This window comes from Cloeon dipterum, chromosome 1 (assembly GCF_949628265.1).
Source record: "Cloeon dipterum chromosome 1, ieCloDipt1.1, whole genome shotgun sequence".
Lineage (NCBI taxonomy): Eukaryota > Metazoa > Arthropoda > Insecta > Ephemeroptera > Baetidae > Cloeon > Cloeon dipterum.
The window spans coordinates 21,913,380-21,938,479 of record NC_088786.1 but is presented as its reverse complement, the minus strand read 5'-3'; the positions used below and the strand labels follow the sequence as shown (position 1 = coordinate 21,938,479).

At 45.7% G+C, this 25,100-nt stretch overlaps 1 protein-coding gene across 1 annotated transcript; it reads right to left on the bottom strand.

Moving 5' to 3' along the window:
• Window positions 1-22,947: 22,947 nt before the first annotated feature.
• LOC135948595 (macrophage mannose receptor 1-like) lies at window positions 22,948-24,842 on the bottom strand. Its single transcript, XM_065497950.1, has 8 exons — window positions 24,692-24,842; window positions 24,534-24,570; window positions 24,421-24,473; window positions 24,234-24,345; window positions 23,550-23,816; window positions 23,430-23,482; window positions 23,261-23,372; window positions 22,948-23,194 (listed from the first exon to the last, which is right to left on the bottom strand). The coding sequence occupies exons 1-8, from the start codon at window positions 24,755-24,757 to the stop codon at window positions 22,977-22,979; spliced, it is 918 nt and encodes a 305-aa protein (XP_065354022.1). The 5' UTR covers window positions 24,758-24,842; the 3' UTR covers window positions 22,948-22,976.
• Between the last annotated feature and the right edge of the window lie 258 nt (window positions 24,843-25,100).

Below are 25,100 nucleotides of genomic sequence, written 5' to 3'. Positions count from 1 at the left end.
CACTCAAAGGGGCACGTAATTAGTGGCCGGCGAAACAACTAAACAAGAGATTTGCCGCGGAACAAAGAAAGCGGGCGAGCGGCCAGTTAGTCGAGCGGCGAATGTGTCATTGGAGGCGTGGGACGGACGGACGGCGGGGCTTACGTGGCCTGCCTTCTTTTTCCCACGATTGGCGACCGACCCGGCTGCCGCCGCCGTCGCTGTTGCTGCTGCTGCTGGCAATGGCAAGTGTAATTGTGCACCTCTTGCCTTTTATGGTAACATCCAGCGCCCACCGAGGTGTCAACTGGCGCAAGATTCGTTTGAATACAAGTGTACCGAGAAAGAGGTGCCCTTTTTCCGCGCTTTCTGTTGGTTTTTCGCCTTTCTTTTCTTTCATCCTCTCCTGTTGCTTCTTCGGCTGCGAGAGAGGAATTTATGGCTGCGTGAGCGCTGGAATTTGCATAAAAAGCTCGGCTCCCATGATTGAAAGCATATTGGCTTTGTTCTCCTCCTCTGCCAGCGTCTGCAGCGCAGTCTATTGTGTGCGAACGCCGCCGCCACCGCCGCTTTTATTGGAATCCGTGCTGCTGCCTCCATGCCTCCACCTCAGTCTCTGCGCGCGATATTAGTTCCGAATAAATATTAAATGAAATCTACATGGGCATTTTTCGCGCGTGAAATATGTGCTCTGCAAAGTGGCTGCGCGAGGAACATATTATTAAAAGTATCCTGGAGAGCACGGCAATAGGGGGATTTGACACAAAAAGTGTAGAAAGTGAATTATGGAGCGGGAGGAAATTTCTTTACAATTTGTCTGAGCGAGTAATATGTGTGAAAGTGGATTTTTCCAGTGCGAGGAGAGTCGTTAAAGCCGAGCCAAACTGGGAAAATAAACAGCTTTTACAATTCAATTTTCATCACGGCTTTTTCCTTTCATCGCCTCCTACGTTTCACGTGAGGCGGGACACGGTGCAATTTAACCAAACAGGAGATATGGTACACAATCACGATGTTTGTAGCAGCTATTCATTCCATCTCTCTGCCCAACAATATGAGCAGCGGCACATACGAATTTCGGAATGTTAAATCTCCCATTACTTCATTAATTCCGCTCGGAGTGAGAGCACACACTTGAAATGCTCGGCTGCTGCATGTGATGTGCCATTCAAAAGCACTTTCCATTCATTGTCCACAGCGAAAACACGCACAACAAAACACAAACCGGCGCGTTTTTCCCTTAGCAAAATATAATAAATAATATCATTTGGCCGTTGCGATACATAAAACATTGTATTCGCGTGTTTTTCAATAGATGTAACGCGAAAACCGGCGGCGGGCGCTGATTGCCGTTTGAATAAGTTAGTCAGCGCGAATTTGACACTGGGCGCCGCGTCGCACACGGGCCAATCAGCACGTGTGGCCTAATGCATTATTGATTGGCGGCCGGCATGAAGGGTTCGACAAAAGCCGCCGCCGCCGCCGGCTTTTTTGACCGGTGGCAGCTTTCGTGCCGGGGGATGCGAAACTCGGCTCAAAGCGGATTTTTTTGGTTGCGTGCAAATTCCGCCGAGCGGCAAGGTGTATTCCAGCACGGGCGGGTCGGTTGCGTAAGCAGAAAACTTTCACTTTTGATATTAAACGGAGAGGGGAATTTATCAGCCAGCGCAGTCTCTGGGTTGGGAACGCGAACGTGGAGAGCGGCGGGCGGGCGGGCGGACGACGGAGCGCGAGCGCGTATCACCCACGGTGCTGCCAAAAATAATCGTTCGCGACTCTCAAGCCGAGCGCATTTTGCAAATTAGGCGAATTGGCTCAGCGGGCGCGGGAGAGCACGTGCACGTGCTGTCTAGCTGCCAGCCTGTGCTGTGCGCTCGGGTAATATCAGCCAATTTGGGTCAGAAATGGGAAACGTTCCAATGCTCTCTTAATCCGGCGGCAACCGCACATACACCACTCGGCGTATCTATCATATTATAATTCAATTTAGCCGGGAGACCAACAGGGCCGGCCGGTCGGAGAGGAGCGAGCGTGAAATTAGCTGCACGCCGCGCACGTCTTCTCCTCCCGAAAAGGGTTAAACCGAGCGAGTAAATAATAAATTCGCGCCATCGAGAGGGGAACAGGCACGGTGCCAGGGGAAAAAGCGCGCAGACGGCAAAAAGAGAGCTTCCTTGGCCTATTAAGGCCGTCTAGATGTCTGGGTCGCGGCTGACTCTCTTATTATATACACCAATCAAGGTTGTAAAGCTCCGTACTCGAAGGTCAGTCTGTGTCTGTCTGCATTCGCGCGGCGGCGGAGGTGAAAGTCACCAACCAACCAGCCAGCCAGCCAGCCAGCCAACCGACCAACCGACAGAGCGACCAAGAAGCCTGTGCACCGTGAAACGAGCATGATTCATTTTGTATCACACGAATCGGACGCGCATTGTCTGCCGATTGCATAAGACGGCGGCATTTAAGAGGCCAGACACTTTCTCTAACTTCTGTTAGATAGGAAATAATGGACCGAACGCGCGTTTGAAAGACGCCGGCCGGCGTCGAGAGTCGGGAATTATTGTTCAATTCTCAGAGAGAAACGGTTGCCAAGACACGGTATTAATTAAGCTAATCAATTTGCCGAATCTTCCGCGCCAGTGATAACCGCACCAACGAAGGGATGCAAGCGTGCTAAAGACCGAATTTGCATGTCAACGACCAGCACCGTGCAGATCGAGAGGGGTTGTTGAGACATTGAAATTCGAGAGCAGAAGCAGCACCTTGCCTGCTCTCGCACCCCGGCGGTCCGCGCGCGCGGCCGACGAACGAGTTAAGTATGCAAATGGGCGAGCAAATCCCCGCGGCGCCCCGCCGACTCACAATAACACGGGGTAATAACAACAAACGCGAACGGTGCAATTAACACGTTCGGCGGCGGCGGGGACAAAAAGTGTGAGTGCAGCAGCGTCTGCATAGCAACACCGTGCACATACACACTCACACACGCGGCGGTGGCGGTGGCGGCGAGCACGCATTCCCCTTCATTTATGCCTTATCACATATAGCACCAGTCAGTCAGTCCGCATACGTACAAAAACCAAAACCGGCGTCCCCCCCTTACCCAACACAAAAAGCAGCCAGCCGGGGAGGCAGACGGCGAGAGAGCAAACTTTTGTGTCACTGGGGAGAGGCAGAAGACGTCGCTGGCTGGCGTGTACGCACCCCCGCACGACACCACCACTCGCGCGGCGGCGGTGGCGGCTCAACCCTTGCCCGCCTGCTTACTTGCTTCACGCACTAATTGAATATGCAAATTCGCCATCTAATTGGTGTCGCAAGAAGTATGGACGACGAAGAAGTAGGCAAATTTAATTTAATTGGGCCGCGCGCGGCTAATTAATTTGATAACAAGACTGCACAGTTGGTTGAGTGCGCGCGCGGCGCTGCGCGGTGTTCGAACCGGATGCGACCGCGTCGAGTCAGCACCACTGCTCGTGTTGGTTGACCTTCCTAACGTGTATTGACTGCTGCTTCTCTTTTTGTCGCATACCTATCCTTGAAGCGAAAAAAATAACTCGTTCGCGCGCTTAGTATATAAATCTGCACTCGCGGCGGTGGCGATTGAAGCAGCCGGCAGAGCGGGAGGAGGCCCGCCGGAGGCGCGGGGTTGCAGCCGCCGAGGCCCACCTGCCTCTGACCGCACGCATCGCTCTCCAGGAAGTTGGGCTTTTTACCCAAATCGGTACATTCAAATGACACAAACGTTTCCCGCCTACAGCTATATAGAAACGAGATTCACAGTCTCCGAGAAGCGTTCGTACTTAATTTTCTTGCAAGAAATTACGCTGGGGGGCCCTCACTCAGACGGGGGTGTTAATAATTTTCACCCTCAGACGGTCGTCGGAGTGAATCTCGTCGCGAAATCTTAATAGCGGAAATTCTGCGGTGCTTTGCGGGGAGGAAAGGTCGTCTGATACGCACGCACAAATGGGCCAACCTCCTCTTAGCTCCGTTGGCAACCCAGAACCCAGTGCGCCTACGCGCGCGCGTCTTTATCACGCGTTTGCCCAAGTGGGAGGACAAGGGGCGTCTTGAAATTAGTGCCAAGCGGTACCAGCGTTGTGATAACTCAGTCAGTCGACGAATTGCGAGAGTGACCACCAGTGACGTCATGCACGCACGAGAGAGAGAGAGAGAGAGAGAGAGAGAGAGAGAGAGAGAAACTAGTTCCATCTCTTCCTCTCTATCTCTCTCTCTTTCGCCGCTGCCAGCCTGATTATTTTTATTGTGTGCTTTGGGGCTCGCGCGCGAGAGGGAATGTTTTCATAACAAAGGTCAGCGCGCCCGATGTAAAAGAATCTCATCATCATCTCATCTCCTTGATCTTTGTACCGGATCTATTAACCGGACGGCATCACACAGGGCAGGATGACTGTGAATGGTAAACAGTCAGTCAATTCGCTCCCCGAACTAACGCGCCACGGCAACACACTTGTTGACATTTCATCTTTTCTTATGGTCAGGACCAGGCCGAGATGCAGGAGTGTGGGGGGTGCGCGCGGAAAATTTACGACCGTCCGTGGGAGGAAGAGGAAAATATGTTGTACCCCCGATTGATAAAAAGCCAGCCAAGTGCTGGGCCGATGAACCAAATAAAAAAACGAACTATTCCATTCAGCGTCTGGAAACTCGTTTATTTATATGACACCAGCTTGTGCAACTTGCAATCTGATTCAACGGCCCCGTGTGGTCGGAGAGACGAGGAAACTGTTCGATCTCGGGTGTCTCGGCAGTTTCACATGCGATCGTAACCCGTGAATTTCGGGGCAGGGGAAAATTGTAGCTCCGCGCAGATAATTAGCCGGCTTAATTGGGAGATTTTTGGGCCAGGAAGCGACTTAATCATCAGCAGCAGCAGCAGCGGGGCGACTATTTTTCAAAAGACCGAAGTTTTTTCAACCGTAATTGCTAATTACGCGTGCGAGCAAGCTAGCGCGCGCGGCCGGCTTTTGTTTTGGTGCTGTGCGTCACACACTCGCGCTTAGTGTGTAGGAAATGATCGAGTGGGCGCTGCATACTTCTGGGTGACGCACAAAGAGATGGGTTATTGAACCAAACCAACCAGCCGACGGGCCTGCTATCGCACACACGCACTCGCGAAATATAAATTCGCAGCCGGCAGTGCGCAAAAAATCGCGCGGGAGGAGCGGGTAAAAAGCATGGCAGACTGCGCGAGAGGCCCCATTCCTGAGGCAGAGCAGCACGTGCACGACTTTGTCAATGAGCTAGTCCAAGGCCAAAATGGGACCGGGGGAATAGCACGCTATATCAGCGCGCGGCGCTCGCTCATTTGCAGCGGGCCGGCTCGCAAAACCACCAGTCAAGTGCGCACAACACCCATTTTCATAATTTTGCGTTTTACTGCCAACTTTTGCGTCCGCCGTCGCGGTCAATACTTCACTACTTGCCGCCGCGATATTTTCCCCGCGACTGTAATCAGAGCTACTGCTGCCGGGGACGACCTTAAAAACCGACCCGGAGACTCAAGATCCCTCTCCTGCTTCCGCGACTGACTGCGGACGCAAATTTTCGCAAAAGCCAATGCATTATTTTCCTCATTAGGCGGCTGGCTGCTGCGCAATAACACGAGAGAGAAACTGGCTGCGTGTACGGAGGGCAGGAGTAAAAAAATGCATCACCGCCATTTATTTTTTGCCTCTGCAGCCGCCGCCGCCGTTCACAGAACAAGCAATTTATGTTTCTTTTGTAAGCGTGGAATGCGATTCTGAAGGTGGTAATCCCACACCGAACGTGACCTTGATTGGCAAAGGGCACTTACACGAACGAACTTCTTCTTGCTGCCGCGCCGCCACCGCCGCTGCAAGTATAATAAGTGAATTATCATCGCGCAGACGGCCTTAGCACTGCAACACAGTTTCGGGTGCACACACGCGCTTATTACGTGTGTTTAAACACAATTTGTTGCACGGAAGAACAAAAATGATTGTTGAGCAACAAAAAGGAGGGCGCGCGTAGCAGATGGCTGCGACTAATTCCGAATTTACTCAACGCACGCTGCTGGCTGCCGCACGTGTCGGAACATGTCGCTCGCAGCAGCTTTTCTTGGAGCACTAGGGGGAAAGGACAGGTGCGAAAGGTGCTTCTGAGTCTGGCCCCGGCCGCCGCGGAGAGGATGCTGCGCGACAAGACGCTTTTTGGAGGGAAACGCCGCGATTTCTATCGATAACGTAATAAATAAAAATTTCGCGTGCACCCCGACAGCTGCATTATTAGCGCTATTGTGCTGCGTGAAATACGCGATCGCGCGCGCGGCCCCCAGACGCATCTGCCCTAGCCCTGCCCGACACGACCGGACGTAAATCACCGGGAAAAAGATGTCTGCGTGCCCGAGTCGAAACTTTTCTTTCTCGCCCTACACACGTTCACGACGAACCAAGTATGCGAGTGACTAACGCGGCGCGGCAAGGTGATTCAGAAAGCGACAAATTAGCCAGTTGGCGAACTCTCTGGAAGGCGGCGGCGGCGGCATGACGTAATGGGTGCGAAATCGCTGCTCACACGTCACGCGGCCGACGTAGACTTTTTGCGCTAGAAAAAATCACATCAAACACAACACAGACAGACACACTCACATGCGGAGAAAAATAATATTAGATTTCACGCCAGCGGCGTAAGCCGGAAAAGTAAGCGCGCACACGGCTCTCTCGCGTGAAAAGAGCAGAAACTGAGCCGGCCGCATTCCTGGAAGAGAAAAGCGGATGCAAGCAAGCGAATAATAAATAAATACAGCCAATAAAAGAATAAGCAGCACTCTTTCACTCGACGCAAGAGGGGCAGTCGGTTTTTCCCGGAAAACGCCCAAAATCGGTACGATTTCTCTGGTTTTCTCGATCGTAAAAAATTTAACCTTGAAACCGGCGTTGGATGTCAAGTGGCATCAACCCAGTCCATCATTTTTATTGCCCCCGTGTGTAGAAAAAAGAGGCCGAGTGAGAAAGAGGAGTCTACCTGGCCCACAATAAAAGACGCTAAGGCAAGCGCACACACACACACACACTCAAAGTGGTGGTGGTGGTGGTGGATGCTGTGCATCACCCGCAGCTTGAGCTAGCAAGCGAGAATTTACCTAGAAAAATAATTCAGGGGATTATGGTGGAGGGAAATGTACACAAAAAGGAAGGTCGGGCCCTTGTCGCGGCGCTCATGCAAGCGGACTAAAATAAAATATATGAAAAGGTGCATCGTCTGAGAAAAGAATTGGGGGAGTTTGACGCAGACCAACCGACCGAGCCACCGGCCCTAGATTTATTATATTCTAGCGGCACGAATTTAGGGTGCACGGAAGCTGTTGCTATGGGCCCGGCGACACTCGCATTAGGAACAAATTGCGGCTCATCCAAACAGGCAGCATTAATTGCAACGATTCGGAAATAAATTGGACCGAAAAGGGCGTGAAACTCACCGGGCGCGCGCCGGGTGGCCCGAAAGCGAGCGGGTCCGAGGCCGAAAGGCGAGGAGTAACTCCAAAAAGTGGCCGCGGCGGAGGTGGTGGTTGCGGCGACGGCGGAGGCAGCGCTGGTCTAAGTCTCACTCAAGATCACAGCACTCAAAGGTCGAAGGCTTGAGCACTTGGAGAGAGGTCCTTGCCTGAGGACTGGCAGCAGCTCACTGAGGAAGGAGGCGAAGAAGGCTCAATTTTTGCCGGCACTGTGCCTGCCGTAGTGCCCACCACCCAATAACCAACCATCTCTGCCGGCTGTGCGCCGCCAGTGTTGAGCAGAGAGCCAGCCGAGCCAGTGTTCATCGCCCCACCGCGATCGTCTCGCCAACTCCCCACCGTCGACCGAGTAATGCTTTTCCCCGACGCGGCTGGATTGTAGTACATATACATACATGTCTGGGTCTTTCAACCCGGCAAGAGAGTGTATAGGAAAAGGATAGGCGAAAAGGAAAAGATTAGTTCGCTGCCGCGGCAGATGATAGACGCATTGTGTGTCAATTTTTCGGCCCCCTAAGCCACGTAATTTGCTTTTTTTACCACTCACGCATGACGCCTCCTGACAATGTGAATTTATCGAAATGCATAATATTTTTTTCTCCGTCTGTCTGTCTGCCTGTCTGGGGTGCAAAGGGGCCGGTCGGGGGGCGCCAAATGGGCTTGTCGGGATGATTTTGCGTTTTATGCGTTGGCTCAGTCGGATAGAGAGAAAAAATGAATCTATTGTTGACACATGCAAAGCAAGAGAGCAACAACCCCTGCCGCTTTTCGAGCCTGAATAAACTCTGATCCCTTTTTCGCCACCAGCATCGGTGATGATTTGGAGGGAAAATGCGTTGTAAAAAATAGAAACCACTTGCCTTTGTCAAATTACTCTCGCGGGATTTGGAATCAAGTGGCTGTTAACATTATGCTTCAACCAATATCAATATGAGTTCTGGATTTTCAGTTTTTATTTACTCATCCCTGTCTTTCTGTAACCAAAGCACCAGAACAAAGAGCAAAAATTTGTATAGTCTTTGTTAATTTATTGAAGGGTATATTTCGAGTTTACTGCAGCCACCAACAATAACTAAGAATTTTTAAAACAAATCTTAATATTTTTTTAATAATAATTTTTCAATTTTAGAGGCAGATAATAGTTGCAGATGGTTTGATTTTTTTAACCTCATGAATTATAAATTAAAAAAGTATAGAACAGCTATTTTAATAATGATGATTTCTACTTAAAACTATTATTCAATTCAAATAATAATCCCAAATTTGTAGAAAAAAATGATATTGAAGTTGAATAACAAAATATGAACTTTATATTGTTTTATATGAAGTCAGATTCTGATTGTGTGATAAAAAAGAAGGATCCTAGTATAGAACACTAACGTAATTTTGCATTTTTTCTGTTCTGTGTAAAGTTTGCGTATATTATTCTCTGTTACATAATTGTCACTGACCTTTTCAATGCGATTGCGTAAAAATGATACAATACAATAGCTGCATCACCGATATTGCTTCATGCTTATAATATTTCCATTTTGAAATTTTACTCATTTCCACACATCGTGAAAATATTTTACTTGGTCTTTAATAGCATTTGGATGCGGACGATAAAGCGTCAAATGACCTCAGTCAGCTGCGCTAATTAGTTTTCTCGGAAAACCGCTGTAAATTTATACTCCCCGTCGGTAAGCAGACATGGCGGGTCGAGTTTCTGTCCTTTAGGGGATTTGATAAGCGTCACCGGACAAATAAAATGAGTTTGATTTCGAAATCGGTGGCATTGCACCATATACTGCTCCGTCGGCCGGAAATGAAATGCTCATCATCCAAATATATGACGAAGTTTAATAGCAGTGGCTATTTCGCAACAGTCTGGTGAATCGCCGGTCAGACTCACAGAGTGAAAGAGCGAAAGACTTTTTTAACGTGCAGTGCAAATCGTTTCATCCTCTACGGACAGTGATGTATGTGCATTTTCCATGCACTGCAAGCGCATTATCAAAGTTCGTGTCAAGTTGGAAGCAGGAGCTATAATTAGCTCTATCAGCGGGGGCGCGATCGCCGCGCGGCAGCGCCGCAAAATGCACCGCGTGTATTGCTAGAGTGAGGGCTGCACCGCACATATGAGCCCGGCGAACTATGGCATGGCAATGTTGTTTTTTTATCTAAGTGTCCAAAGGAAGTGGTGTTGTAAATGTCAATTGATGAGACACGTACTTCCGCCATTCGTCATCCTAATGTGCGGCTCCTCTATCTTCTCGCATGGCGGTGGGCGCGGATCAAAGTTCAATAAGCAGCTTGTTTTTCTGTCGCATTGATGCCTTTTTACTGCTTGTCCGAAACACTGTTTTTATCCCTCCGCTTGATTTATGTGCTTAGCGGCCTCCTTCTCTGGCCGCGCCGCTTTTATTGGCGGCCAAATTGGATATAACTTCTGAAACACTCGCGCTCTCGCACGGCTCTGCGCCTCCTGCCTGATGACACGGCGCCGATCGTTAAAATGGGAAAATTTGACACCTGATCCAAATAATGACCCACCAAACCTTCATATGCCGGTCACGTGCTAAATAAAATAGTAAAATTTTATCATTTATTGAAAAATACAAAGGAGAACCATTTAACCTCTTATATTAAAAATAAAATTTAATTTGAAATTTATGAGAGGTAACGTTAACAGCAATTTTTAATCAATTTTGAATTTATGTGTAGTACGTTTGTAGCTTTCAGTTGTTCAGAAAATTATTAATAAAGAAGCATCCTGCGTATAGAATCAACAACACGATGGGACTAAAATAATGTAAATTGTGTAGATAAATAAATGAATAATATCTATAAGCAATCTGAATATGAAAAAAACCGATCAACTCTGGAGGAATGAAAAAAATTGAAAAGCCAATTGAAGCATTGCAATAGCAATCGAGCTCGTTACAGGAGAGATTGAAATATTGCCCGAGACACATATAAGTGCCACCAGCACAATCTGGCGTTGAGCGTGACGCCCTCGCAACAGCATAATGTTATCATCAACAAATCAACTGGATGACTGTGTGCGTAGATAGATACTCGAGTGATGCAAGCAGCGAAGTAAGTGCACCTCTCTGCTCGTCGCTTTAACATAAACAGGGCCCGCATGCATGAAGTGCGCGCGCGACGGTAATCGCAAGGCAAACGCAGAGCGCTGCACCCCCTTCTACTCTATTGCACTCTCCAGTGGGTGGATAGCTGCACCCTTTATGAATATGCAACCAGCAGGGTAAACAAATTGCGCGCGAATGCACGTATATATACACAGAGTCTATGCGGACTCTTTCGAGCAGCGGGCCACATGCATAATTTAGCACCGCGTCACAACCACCATCGCCGCTACTAGACTGCTTTCTGTTTGTCCAGCTTTGCTCAAATATTCGGCCGAGCAACACACACAGTAGCAGCACAGCAGCAGTAGCAGAGGCCAGGGGGCGGAAAAGGCGGGCAGGAATCCTGCTCCTTTAAGGTTAGCCAGAATTCCTGCCGCAGACTTTGGGGCCCCGCGAACCTGGCAACATGCAAAGGGCTGCGTGGTGAAAAGACGCGTCTCAAAACCCCCCGGGCACCTAATCTCGAGCATAAATCAAGTGTCTCGAGCACATCATAATACCGCCGCCACCATTAATAATAAAACATCCCTTGCAGGAGCCTCCCCTGAAAGAGAGGCTTTCTCCCGTTAAGCCTCCCTGCGAGCACGCCTCGCACTCTCGCGCGCGGCCATATCGCATTGTTATTGCACCTCGTGTGCAATCGGAATTAATCAGCGCGGAAATGCAAATCCCACTTTTGTCTGCGCCGGCTGGATGAGTTATCGGGATTCCTGCGACATTCCGAACGTTGTTGCCGTCAGCGCGATAATTGGCTGAAGCGCGTAGAATTGCTGGATAATGATATGATGCGAAATGCCGCCGCGCATAGAACGGACGTAAAATGTACTTATCGTTCCCACGTGGCTGCACTACTATATTGATTCGCTCCGGGCCGAATTTAACGTCACTTTCGGGGTGTTCAGACGCACGCGAATCTGATCAAATCGCGACTTTCGAGTGTGACGTGTGTCATTTATACCGCAACCCTCACTCAGCAGTCTCGGGAGAGATGTAAATGTTCTGCGGGGTAACACACGCATGTACAGCATGAAGATTGTATACCGTGAGAATTAATGAAGACGTTTACAACCAAATGCCTTCGTGCAGAAATAATCGCTTAATTATGTGCAAGTTAAATTAAGGGAACTCAAGTGGACCAATATAGGGAATATGTCCGCTCCAACAGAGAACTTGGGCTGGCGAAGAATTGGAAAAATAAACTCCACCTATATGCATCCTGCTTTGATGTGTTTCGGCGAAGTAGAGTTCCCAAGAAAGGGGTAGGACTATCTGTCTCACATGTGCGTCTCTTTGCGAAACGGAGCAAATAATGCAAAAGCCAACTTTTCCGCTTCAGCTGCGTCCGATCACAGCGTTATGAGCACGTGTGTATATCGACGCGGCCCCTTGCGATGCTCAAGGAGCCCCAACCAAGGGGCCTCTACTGCGCTGGGACGCCTCGCGACAACAATATTTGCGCGATCAAATATTTGCAGGCGAAATATTTGGCTCGTCGGCAAAGTCGGCAAACAAAGGGAGCAACAGATTCTAAATCAAAACTGCCAATTTCCGACCCCTCTGGATGTCTCGCGCAGACGTTCCATCCCTGCCCCGAAGACGTTTGATATCCCATTGATCTCGAGTGCAAATTAATAAAAAATAAAACCCCTTCGGCTGCGAGAGGGGCCGCCATCGTCGAGCAGGGGTTGCTGCAGCGCTCACCAATAATATTCATTGGCTTGCTGTTATTATTTATCCATCTGCCTGGGCTGAGAAAAACGTGCGCGTCTCGTTCTCTTAAAAGGAGCCGTCACCTGCCATTCAGGGGATAAACTGTGCAACTCTCAGCAACCCCCTCCCTCGGAATAGCGTATTATTGCCGCCGATCCTGTCTGCTGTCTCGTCGAACCTAGTATATATGGCTGCATGCTTGCTTTTTGTATTTATGAACATAACTGTTGCCGGGGGTGCGAGAGCGCGATCAGCCGAAAGGTGTCTCCTCTCGGTCCCGCACCACCGCACAGGCGTACCCATAAAATTTCAATAAAAATTACTTTTATTGTTGTTGATGCACCCGTAAATTTTTATGTCCGCTCCATTGAAAAGCTGTAAAATTCTGTTCGGGCGCACATTTACGAGTTTTCCACGGAAAATTTATGTATGTACATACGACACTCACACGCAAAGTTTGCGCATACCGATGCCGAGAGGGGTGCTTTCCTGACTTTTATACGATATTACAACTTAATGCATCACACGGGGGCTGAAAATGTGTGTGTGTGCTCGAGTTTTATAGGTTTTCCTACTCTTTGGAGGAAAATTTTAATGGAGTGAATTATCTATGGTGTTCGGCAGTAAAAGTCTCTGCAAATATGCAGTCGGCCCCCCTTGTGCAATTTTGCTCCTGAGTGAAAATCAACTCGAGGGAGCAGCAGGCAGGGCGCACCGACTGAGTGAGAAGAATGACAGTTGCGCTTTATGCCAGGCAAATCGGCGTGTTAGAGATTCATTATGCGCCAGACGAGACGACTTCCACGTAAATTTGCCGTATAAAATTTTGATGCACTCGCCCCTTCTGGAAAGTCTGCTAAAGGAATCCGTACGCTGTCAGTCTCGCGAGCTTCCAACAGCAACGCATTTCTTGACATGGTAATTAATTTTACTCTCATGAAAGTTTTAATTTTCCCGCACAAGCTGAGAGAGGGAAATTCGTTTCGTCATTCTCTGCTTGAAATATTATTATGCTAATTTCTGACGGTCTCTTTCTTATTTTCGCTGCGTATTTTTTGCATAAATATTCCTCTCCTGCTCGGCTCCTCTAAATTGAGAGAGGGGGAGTTGAGTTGACGGAAGTGCAATTTTTTGATGTGGCTTAAAGCTTAGCACGCTGTTTCAAAAATGTGTTTTCCCTGGGGTATTTCTCTGTTTTGCTTGACACACGGCGTCTTGTCCTTGTCCACGAAGGGAAGATCATTTAAAAAATTCATGTTTTACGTGCGAAAAAAGGCAAAGCCTTTGGGGCTTTACAAAATTAACTTAAAACATTAAAAGGAGTCGTTAATTAACAACAGAAAACTTTTTATAAAATTGATTGAAGATCAGAAAAGTTGCTTGGTCCTACCTTGTTCGGATGAGGGAGCAGCTGAAAGGGTGAAATGCAGCAGGAGTCAATGACTTAAAGAGCGAGATCGGCGTCATGCTGCGGGCCTGCCCGCCTCGGAGGCCGCTCCACCGGCTACTGCACCCGGACCATTCTCAAACAATTTTACTATGACCTGGCACATTCATCCCCCTCCCTCACTCGCTGCACTCGCTCGGATCGCGTCGTCGTGCACACGGACGGCGGTGGTGGTGGTGGTGGCGGCGGCATTGCGAATTTATTTTTCGCGTAAATGCACGGTGCAGCACGGCACTACTTGACGTCTGAGTGCGCGGCGGCGGCTGCCGCCGACCAACAGCCGTCGCGCCTGTCTGTTGTGCAGCCAGCCAGCCAGCATTCCCCACCCAAGAGCTGCACATGGTGCTCCGACGGTGCCCACGTCTCGTTGTTGCCAGGTGCAGCGCCGGGGCCCGATCGATGCCCCAAATCAGCCCCCGGGGGCCCTCGGCAGGCACGGCAGCGCGCCTTGCAATGCCTTTTGCCTCCGTCGGCCGACAAATTGCGGCTAGACACACAGGGCTGCCTGCCGGGAAGAAAGGGTTACGTCTTTCGGTTTGTGGGCCGCCAGACGTCTGGTAGCCATGGCAACCGGAGCGGCCCGGCACCGAGTGCGATGAGCTGCCGCCGCCGCCGCTACACTGCCGAATCGAAAGCAAAAAAGTATTAACTCATTGTCTAGTCGGTTTGTCATTAAATATTCGCCGCACAGGCCGTGCTATGCGTAGCCTTTTCTCCTTTTTTCCCTCTGTTCTATCTCGTTCTTCTCTGTGCATTATTTATGTCCGTCCGTATACGTATATTGCACGGCATGGTTAAGTGCGCGTGGAATAAGGGTGCTGGAGAGGAATCGCGCCCACCGCCCCGACTAATGTGCTACGTGACGAGACACTGCTCTCTGTGCCACTGCAAATATGTGTTTTTCATGTAAATACACCCCCGTTTGGCTTTAAATAAACGACGTGCGCTGCTCGAAAGACAATTGCCTCTTTCGATGCTCAGAAGACCTATGCAGACTGTATTGTTTCGGCAAAATTTGTGCCCTGCCGCTGAAATATTGAGACGCTTTTGTGCTTGGCGATCCATTAAGTCACTGAATCGCTATTTATGCTAAAGTTGTATATCATTCTTAGTCGTGTAAACAACCATTCCGGGACGGCGAAAGTTGCAGACGATGCTCCAGCACAGAAAATTTAACTGTTGTTTTGGAAGGTCCTTTATTCCATAAATATAAGCAAGCGCCAAAGGATGCTGAGAGATATAAATCTTAAAATATGGGAATTTTATCAAGTATAACAAAATCCTTGTTTTTTCCTGGAGATTGATTAGTTACCTTTTGCTAATTGCTTTCGAGTCTATGCTGTACTCCTCATGCATTATTTAAATTTCAAATATTGCCTCATTGGAGTGATGTCCTCGTTTTTATAGTCGCTCGAGCGCTTTTAAAAGATTATAACGAGGAAAGTTTGTGTAATAGATCCTGGTACTAAAACTGCACTTCAGTCACTTTCATAGTGACAACAAGTCTGCAAGCTGGTTTATTACAGCAATAAATAATCGACGAACAAAGAAGCTGAATCGCTGTAATTTACAACAAAGCAATTATCTTGCATCTCATTTATCTTTCGCGGGCAAACTTTGATTCTTCGGCTGAGTAGAAGTGTATTATGTACTATAGCTTGCTCCAGCCACCTTTTATTTTTCCTCCTTTTTATCCCGAAGTGAACTCAAGAGAGTAATCGCAGCAAATCCAGCAGCAAAGCAGTGAGCAGTTACACACACTTCATTTCTCGAGGAGGCACACCGGCGTGGCAGATTTTTAACTTGACACTCTGCAACGCGGCGAGACTCTTGAAAAGTCTTGCTTGGCGCGTTGATATTGCATCAAATAAACGCTGCGGTAATGTGGTTTTTCTTAATATTGAATGCAGAAGATTTGGTCTTGTAGCGCAAAGTTACATTTTGGTAACAAACATGCAGTACCTTTAAATTGCTGTAAAAATTTTAGGTTTTGTTACACAAACATTATATAGTTCTTTTCTTCATTTCTTTGCAATGCAAATTGAACATTCAACATGTATTAAGAAAATTAGTAAATTTTGCAACTTAAATAAACCTTTTCATTATTAGGTCTTTAGCTACGCATATACAGAAAAATTCAAAAAAGTAGTGCCAGAATTTAATTATCCATGCAAACAATCTTCCACTTCCGCTTGAGTATTCCTAGTTTCTAATCATACGGGTACAATGGACTTTGCCTTAATTTTTAGGAAAATTATTTTATTTTATTCATTGAAAAAATTTCAACGGCAAATATCGATTTACATTTTACCATTTCTTCTGTTAATTTGTGTTGAATAGAAATTAAAACACGGAAAACAGGCATAATATGTGTTAAAACGGCATTTCTTTTGTTCGAAGAGAGAATTTGCTGGCAGTTATGGCGCGGGTTAAAAGTGCTGAGGTCAGAGATAAAGCAACCCTTTCTGGCGGGCGCAGCCAGAGTGCGAGAGAGCGAGACAGACTCTTGTTTGAAAAACATCAAGCACCTCATTGAAGAGCGACTTTTGGCAACTTTTTTATCCCCGGGCACTCCCTTTGCACCGCGTGTTTGCCGAAATTGCCACCTTTGACACGCAGCGAAAAGGCAAATTCAAAAGCACTCACCAAAAGTACGCGCGCGAGGTGTAAAGCGGAGGTCGGGCGGCATTATCATCGCATCTCTCGGCGCGCCGAGTGCCGCTTCTGCGCTGCCGGCTTTTCAAATGCTCTCGCGAGAATCACTTAGAAAGATTGCATACATTTACACTTTGTGCTAATGAAATGAGCAATTCAAGTGGTCTGCCAATATTTCCGGCAAAATACATCAACACAGCAGGGTGGATAGAGTTTCATTCCCGGACCATTTGCTTTTCAAAATATTTGCAAACACTCGTTGACAATGGATGCGGAAAGTGGAATTTGCCTGTTTTCCTTTCCAGATTTGAAGAACCCCCATCCACGCATTGTTTATATAGGAGCTTGCGGATTTATGTTAAGTCCCAGGAGACGCATCAAAGAGGAAAAAGTCCAATTTCCCACGCCATGCGTGAGCAGGAAAAGAAAGCTGAAAAATTCAAATTTGCCCAACTGCCACCGAGCTGAGCAGATTTGGCCGGGGACACTTCCCCGAAATTGGAAAAGCGCCCTGAAAAAGAGAGAGACATTTTCGCAGTGGTGCAAAAAGGGAAAGCTTCCTCGCACAGTCGGAATGCGTCCGCAAAGAACAAAGAGAAAAAACGCGAGCTGTGCAGGAAAATGCGAGAGAGTTATTTGAACTTGACAAAGCGGAGCAAAAAGCCGCGGAAAAGGAGCCAAAGAGCATCTCAGTCGTCGCGCAGAGTTATTTCTACAAAAGCTGTGCGCGCCGCTTTTAGCTCTGCGTGAGAGATGTTTGGTTTACTAGTCTTTTCCAGGCTTTGTACAACAAGAATTGACGTTAATTAAGCATTGTGTTCGCGGCTGTACGTGTTGAAATTCTATAAATGCAAGCCAGAATTCACAGCACAATTTTTTTATAAAAGGTCCTTAGTATTACTAATTAAACGATAATTGTTTTGTATCATTGCCATCGCCTATATAGGTCATGAATTCAGAGAAAATTGAAGTTCATTAAAATTACCACACACATTACGTGACTGATTGGGTCCCACTGAAAGTATGTGTATACATTATCAGAGCCAGACACACGGGTCGACTGACGTCAAAAAGCTTATTTTTATCTGGAACAGATACCTCAAGGGAAGTGAGGGACGCGAATATATTTTCAAATCCGCTAATTCGTATGGCAACAACGTGGAACGCATACCAGATGATAAGGTAAAAGACCGCAATTACACTTGTGTGGGCTCGTTGTGACGTCACGCGGCGCGAGATGAGCGAAGATAGTATAGCCTCCTTAGAAAACGTGCATCATTTATATATACGTGTACAGTATATACGGCAGCACATGCTTGGATTACAAGCGCAATATCTTCCGTTGAGGCTTGGAACCTATTTCAGACAACAAAAATAATAATGAACATACACACTCACACGCAGCCTGCAGCGAGCGGAGACCTCCGCGCTCCTCCTCCCATTCATTCATTCATTCTCTCGCTGATACATCGCCGGCAGGGTCACGAGGTCGTCACTCAGCTCCTTCAGAACACACCAGCCCCCCTTCCTCAGCGTGGTGCGGATGTTGAACCTTCTTGTCAGACTCAAAGTCGCTGTGCATCGCCTCCAGACATCGTCTACCAACGAATTTCCGTCATAATTAATTTTGTCATTTTCATCCATGTAATGAATTCATTGATAAAGCAGGTTCAGTAATTATCTTATGACGCAGGCTATGAAAATTCAATTTGATTGACAAGCAAGTCGAGCTGTGAGAATTAAAGTTTGTAATTTTGCAAAGAGAGCGGACGATGGTTTCGTGCAATATGGACGACAAATGGATTTTTGTATCATTTTCTTCGCAGCAATAATCATAGCTAAGTGGCACTCGTTCTTCACGTGTTAATGTCTTAATAAGAAATTATTGCGATATCACTGTTTCATTTCAACAACTTTAATTTCCAGTATTACCACATAAGTGCGGATGCCGAGAATTACTGCAGTAATTTCGAGTTCATTGCATTTCGAATGAGACTTTCAACCGTGTGCGCCCAAAATTTAATTAGTCGTCCTTCAGATCATTAATTTATCGCGCACCGAAGCTGAACCGCGAGCATCCACCTTCAGTGAGCCCCAAAAGTGCAGTATACTCCGGCAGAAACGCAGACAGACAGTGCAGGAAATTATTCTGGCAGGAGAGAGTTGGAAGCACGTGAAACGGACAAGCGAGTGCGCCATTAGCCAAAACTGATAATATGTGCAACTGCAAAAAAGAAGCACCACCAAGGCCTGCTAGAAGCAGCGACCGCCCTGGGAATCGTTTATTATGTTCTCTCCGTCTCACGCCGCGTGTTTTATTCCGGTGCTGATAACATTTGTGCTCGTCTCTCACTTAGCACCGCGTTGCAGAGTCCATTCAAACGCCTGAGAGGCACCGACTAACACGCAAATTAAACAGATTAACTGCCGGGCCGCACTTCTCAATTATCTCGCTGCAAGGCAGGCGCTGTGGCTCCTTCGGCTCTCATTAGGGCCAATTTATTATTGCAAAATTAATTGCTGCCTCGCAGACAATTCTGGAAAAAGCAGGCTGAAGTCGTTTAATGCTCCCGAAACACCATATTGTGAGACCGCTTTTGGCAGGTGACCTTTTTAATACCGCTCTGCGGTTTTCCAACGCTGTGTCGTTATAGCCCTTTCACAACGCACACGCACCACGCACACGCGTTTCAAGGCGATTTCGCCCGAAATTTATGTGGGAAACGAGCAAAGTTTGGAGGTGGGATGCTCGTCATTAATCACGGTGCTGTTAGCTGATGCCTCAGATTATTTTGGCCCCAAGTAGTTTAGATCCGGAATCATCAAAACCGCCGTCCATCACAAGGAAATGACTGCTTGTGAAATTTAGAAAAAATAATTATCGATGCAATATTTCATATTTTTCACAAAAAGGCGATCTTGGGAGTTTTTATATAAATTTTATACAATTTTCTCTTGACGTTACAACCTAAAAGCCGTGTGCTTATCGTTAAGTTTAACAACAAACCTTGGTTAGGCCAATTCTGCTGCTTTTGAACAATGAAACTTAACCCATAGGTTTGCACGAGTTACGACTCGTCAACGCCACGCAAAACTTGTGTACTGAGTGCGCTGTGTTCATCACACCTTCCATTCTGCAAAACTGGCTTATCTTGCACGCACTTCCTTACCTTCTGACCAACGATTCCGTTATTAGCACAGCTCAAGGCCCGGATGGAATAACCTTCAACATGCAGTCATTGTTATCCAGCCTAAATTTATTGCGGGCAATTTAGATGAATTAAATGAGCTCCGGGCGGTGGTAAAAAAGCTACGCGCAAGTTTACTATTACAGTAGATTCTCTTGTCTAGCAAATTAACTTTTGCATCCAAATTTTTCGGCTTGAGCTATACAGTGCTGTGGACAGAGGATTTTTGAATTTACTTTTCTCCGATGGAGTCATTAGTCTGGCACGTTGGAAAGTGTATACATATATATACATCGCATTTAATCCGCTCGTATTGGAAAAATTGCGGTTTATTTGATCCAATTACGGAGCACGTATAATTTGGCGATATCGGATCTCGGCTGGGCTGAATCCAAAGGTCACTCTGCTTTTGTTGTCTGGGATTCATTGACTGGAGAAAGAGAGAAACGCACACGTGCGCGCTAGGCTGCTGCCTTTAGCGTTTGATCCGCAGTAAGCCTGCAACCCAGCAATCACGCAAGACTACTGACCAAAATTGCCCAGCAACCACTTTGCTCGCTTTGAATTATCAATATCGACGTAGATTTGAGTAAATAATTCACTGAGAAAATTACTGCCAAAGAGATTGCAGCATTTGTAAATAATAATTTGAAAAAATAGCTCATTTTGGATAACGAGCAGGAAATTTTGATATGAACAGCGAGCAACTATTATGTTTTATCAGCTTGATGAGTGATTTAAATAATTTAACAGTTTGAATGCTAGTTTAGATTTACTACGCGTCTGCCCTGCGGATAATCCATGGTTTAATAATTTTAATAGCACGATGGCTGCGCCCAAACAAGTTATTTTGCACCACAGCCTTGGCCGGTGGCGATCGTTGAACGTGTTTGATCGCTAATTGTTAACAGTTTACCGAACGAAATGAATATAAAGTGCTGGTAAAACTACAGCTTTAATGCGTACTAATCTCCAAATAGTAGTCACGTGTGTGAAATTCGGACGATTGAAATTATGTATGTATTATTTCATGAAATGAGCACGAATCATAGTTTTTTGTTTTAGGTCACTCCCAAAAGCGATAAAATCTGAATCATGAATTCTTGAAAAAGAAAAACGTTCATTTCGCTGCGATTTGTGAAATTAAAATATTTTTCCAACAAAAACCCTTTTGATATAATAAAGAAATGTTCCCGAAATTTATGCTGGTTATTCCATATTCGGCTTGCTTCGTTTTTAAGATAAAACATTTCAAATACATATTTCTATATGTATCATCAGAGTAAAATTAAACGTTAATTCCAAAACGCTAATTTAACATAACTAAATGTCAATTTTATTGCAATCATCAGATATTTTTCCGTCAACTATTTCGTGCTTCAAAATTCTAGCAAAGATAATATTAAAACAACGGTCGTAATGTTTCAATAAATTTGATACCCATTTAATTAAAAAAAAATCATTCATGTAATATATATTTTGATATGAAATATCCCAAAAAATATTAAAAAGAATTGGAAATTAACTAATTTACATGGGTGAAAATGGAATTGAGAACACACATAATATTTTGCGATTCAATCAATTTAAACTGTCAGTTTTAGAAAGTTTTATCATTAAGGAATAAAGCAATCAAAATATTAACATTAACCATACACTTTTCCGCAAAACGTTTCATGGTGTTAGTAAGAGAGAATCCAGTCAGGTGCGCCCACACTCAGGTTAACAGCATCCCTCTCCCGTTGGTGGAGGTTGAGGGTGCGGCATTAGGCAGGGAACAGAGGTTGTTGACAGCCAGCAACTGATATGTAAGGCAGGCTGGTTTACTCCAATGGGAAGTGAGCACCCCTCTGGTTCAAGCAGCAATTCTTGGTGTAAATCTGCTGCAGCTAATTGCCATAAAATACTTATTTTTTGAATCGGAAAGCTATGAAAACACACATTTAAAACTGCTTAAATTCAATTCACAGAAAATTCAACTTATTGTAAAAAATCAGAAATGCACAATGTTGTTAATCGGATAAGAAAAGATCGAAAGCCGAAGTACCTGCGATGGGGGATAAAAGATATTTAAGATTTGTATAAAAATGCACGTCTGGCTGGTGAAAAATGTTCCACGGGTGCTAAGCAAACATTAGCTCGCAAACAGCGGTGTAATCCTTCTCCGGCTAATTAAAATCTACGACCCCCGCCGTAATTAACCCGTCGAGCCGGCGTAAAGAGCATAGGGAATGCATCTGTTTATTTTTGCGGCGAGCCGTATAACGGCAGACAAAAGGCCGGCCGCACCAGCCAGACACATTATTTTTCCCACTTTGGCGAACTTGCCCGCGTCAGCACCCTTGTTTGATTGCGCATTGCGATATTGGGTCTGCACGCGGCCATAACCCTAGCAGCGCAAACAGCCAACGCCAGGGCGATAGATAGCACGAAGCGAAGGGCAATTATTGCCAGACACAACAACACACATTCGAGCCAGCAACGCTCGTTATACGAGGTGGTGGCGGCGAAAGCAAGCGCTGCAACCAGGAAAACAGGATGCAAAATGCGTTCGCGCATCGTGCACGTTTCTCGACGCAGGTAATAATTTGCAGCGCCATAAAACGAGAGCCGCGCTGCGCAGATAAGTCGTCCGTCGGCCACAATGAGAGCATGCAATATGCATTAGCACCCGAAGTTATTGCTTTTTTCGTTCGCCTCCACCTGCCTCCTGCTTTTGCAAAGTGCAGCTGTTTTCGGCCAGCTGCTGTGTGTGTGTGAGTGTTGCACTCTCCCGTCGCGAAGACTTGGGGCCCACCTCCCCGCCATCGTGTGTATGTTGTGTGTTTAGCAAAATAATTCGGGAATTATGCACGGCCATGCAAATTCAGCAGCTTGTGCAGTGTAACGGAAAGGATTAACTTATTTACGATACGGTGCCCTCTCTTGCGTCTCGGGGTGCGAAATATGCTGCAATTTTATCGCCACTCCTGCTGTCTGAGCCTCTCTCTCTCTCTCATAATATAGCGGATTTGGCGCGCTAGGGGTTGGTTGCGACGCAAAATCGGCTCGATCAAAAATGAGATCCTATACTTTAATTTCCTTGCTCCAATCTAATTTCAAAAGGGGCACGTTCGTTGTCATATTCCCTGTTTAACGTAACTATCATCATAAAAATTATAATAAAACGCGAAGTGTCTTCCCCTTATTGTTACTCGCACAATTTAAATATTTTTAGAATAAGAAGACTGCAAATTTGGATAATGGTAAAAGAGCAAAAATTTAGAAGAAACACTATAATGCCTGAATAGAGGAAGAAAGTAAGAAGGATGGAAATCGGAAATAAAATTCAAGATAGACGCATAGAAAATCAATCGGTTTGACTTTTATTTCACCTTGCAAATAGATCGTCTACCGACGCTGCACGGGCAGTCGCCAAGACCGTTTTTGCGAAGAGTGATGCAAGCGGGCTCCTCTTCCTCTGCGTGTGCAGGGTGTTTTTTGATCCAAAGGTTGCTGTCTACGGGCTTGTTGTTGGTCCAGACGTAAGTGCCTTTCACGCCCTTATCCAATCCACCGATCCAAAAGCGTTCGTTATCAGGAACTACAAAGTATATTATGTGTTGTAATAAATGCAAACAACAATAACTAATATGAATAAATATCTTACATAGCTTAACCGCTTCTTGGTAAACAATATTGATTTCATCAATATTGTCCACGATTGCAATCTCCATGCCTAGACCATCGCACAGTTTGGAGGCATTGTGCCAGTCATAGAACTGCAAATTAAATCATGAAGATGACTTGCATTGTTAACGTTAATTATTTAGTTTTACCTTTTCAGTGAACAGGTATGTGCCGGTTTCTAGAGTTTTGATTCTTAAAAGTTCTGCAATATATAAAACAATTCAAGTTGAATTTTACCTGGAAAAATGGAAAAAAAGAAACAATATTACCGAAAAGTTTCTCACAGTTGTTCACGTCTTTTGGCAGTTCACAAATCGGTCTCAGGTCATCGTTGCAATCGTTGTCTGCCAGCCCTCCGCTTCTAAGAGATGCGCTTAGGCAATCCAGGGGAGATTTATTTTGTGCGTTAGATGGTTCTCCAGGAAGCCACAGAGAATTGTCAATGGGAATTCCAGGCACTTTCACAGCCCACACAAAATTTTTGTCTGTGCGTGCCCTGTTTGTCCCCAGAGTCCAAAATTGGCCAGGCGGGTTCGCTGAAAATAGGAAAAAACAAACATACAGGTTTTGGTATTAAAATACATTTGTCCAATTTCGTCAGATGGTTCAGAAGATAGATATTTTATACACAACTAATTTAGAATAGAATCAAACACCAATTGCAAAAGATGTAAATCTAGCGATGCTTCTTATATGTTTATACTCTCTTTAGAGATAGTTCGTTAGCTTTGCATTCGAAAAAATGATACATACTGATATGGCTACTTTTACAAAATTTGTATTCATAAGTTGGGATTGGGAATGATTCCAGATTGAAACAAACGTATGAACAAAGCAAAAAAATTGTAGCCATGAACTGTTTTGAATCAATTTATCAATTTTAACTCCCTGTGATCATATGGAAGTTTGAAAAGACGCTTACTGATTTAGATAAATTCATCTTTAAAACTCACTTCCGTTGTTAGCTCCATTAAAAGCTATTTCTGCTTCTCGGGCTGATTCGATCTGGACTAAGGATGAGTCAAATTTTTTGCAGTATTGCACGGCAGACTGCCAATTGAGTTCCTTTAAGAGTAAATTTAATAAGTTATGATTGTTTGAGAAGATTTAAAATCTGTAAGTGGTGTATGTGAAACTTACTTGCGTAGGGATCAAGTAGGTTCCAGTTTCAAGAACGGCAATGTTCATTTTTTCTATTCATAAAAGGTTCAAATTATAAGTTATAATTCTTCGTTTAATTCACAATTGATTACCAAGCACTCCGCTGCACCGAGCAAAATCCCCGGAGAACTGGAAAATTTTAAATCCAGTTAATTAAATGTGATGGAAATGTTGGAAATGCAATTATTGCCAGATTCTTTTAATTTACTCAGAAAACACCCCTTGAAACAATTCTCTAGTTACAACTTACCGGTGAAGATTCTGCAGTGCTAACAGATAAGACGATGAATGCCAAAACAACAAGTCGAACAGCCATTTTTGCAGCCTCGTTGAAGAGTGCCTAACGTTAAATGTCTTGATTTCGATTGAAAGTCAGTGCTTTAAATACGCTTTTGCGCTGACCTTCTAACATATAATGGTCCTGGATGTAGGACGTGGTTCGTTGTGAGTGCGAGTCAGCGTTGACCTTTAAAGATTATCAAAAGACATGAGCATCTTTTTTAACTACTAAGAAATTAAAGTTGTTTTTTGTCTGAGATATTGCGGAAAATTTACATATCATCCGATTTATCATTCCAAGAAGGTTGCAATTCCAAATTCCAAGAACTAAAAATAAATCGAGGAAAGCCATTCACTTAATAGAGGCCTGATTTTATCAT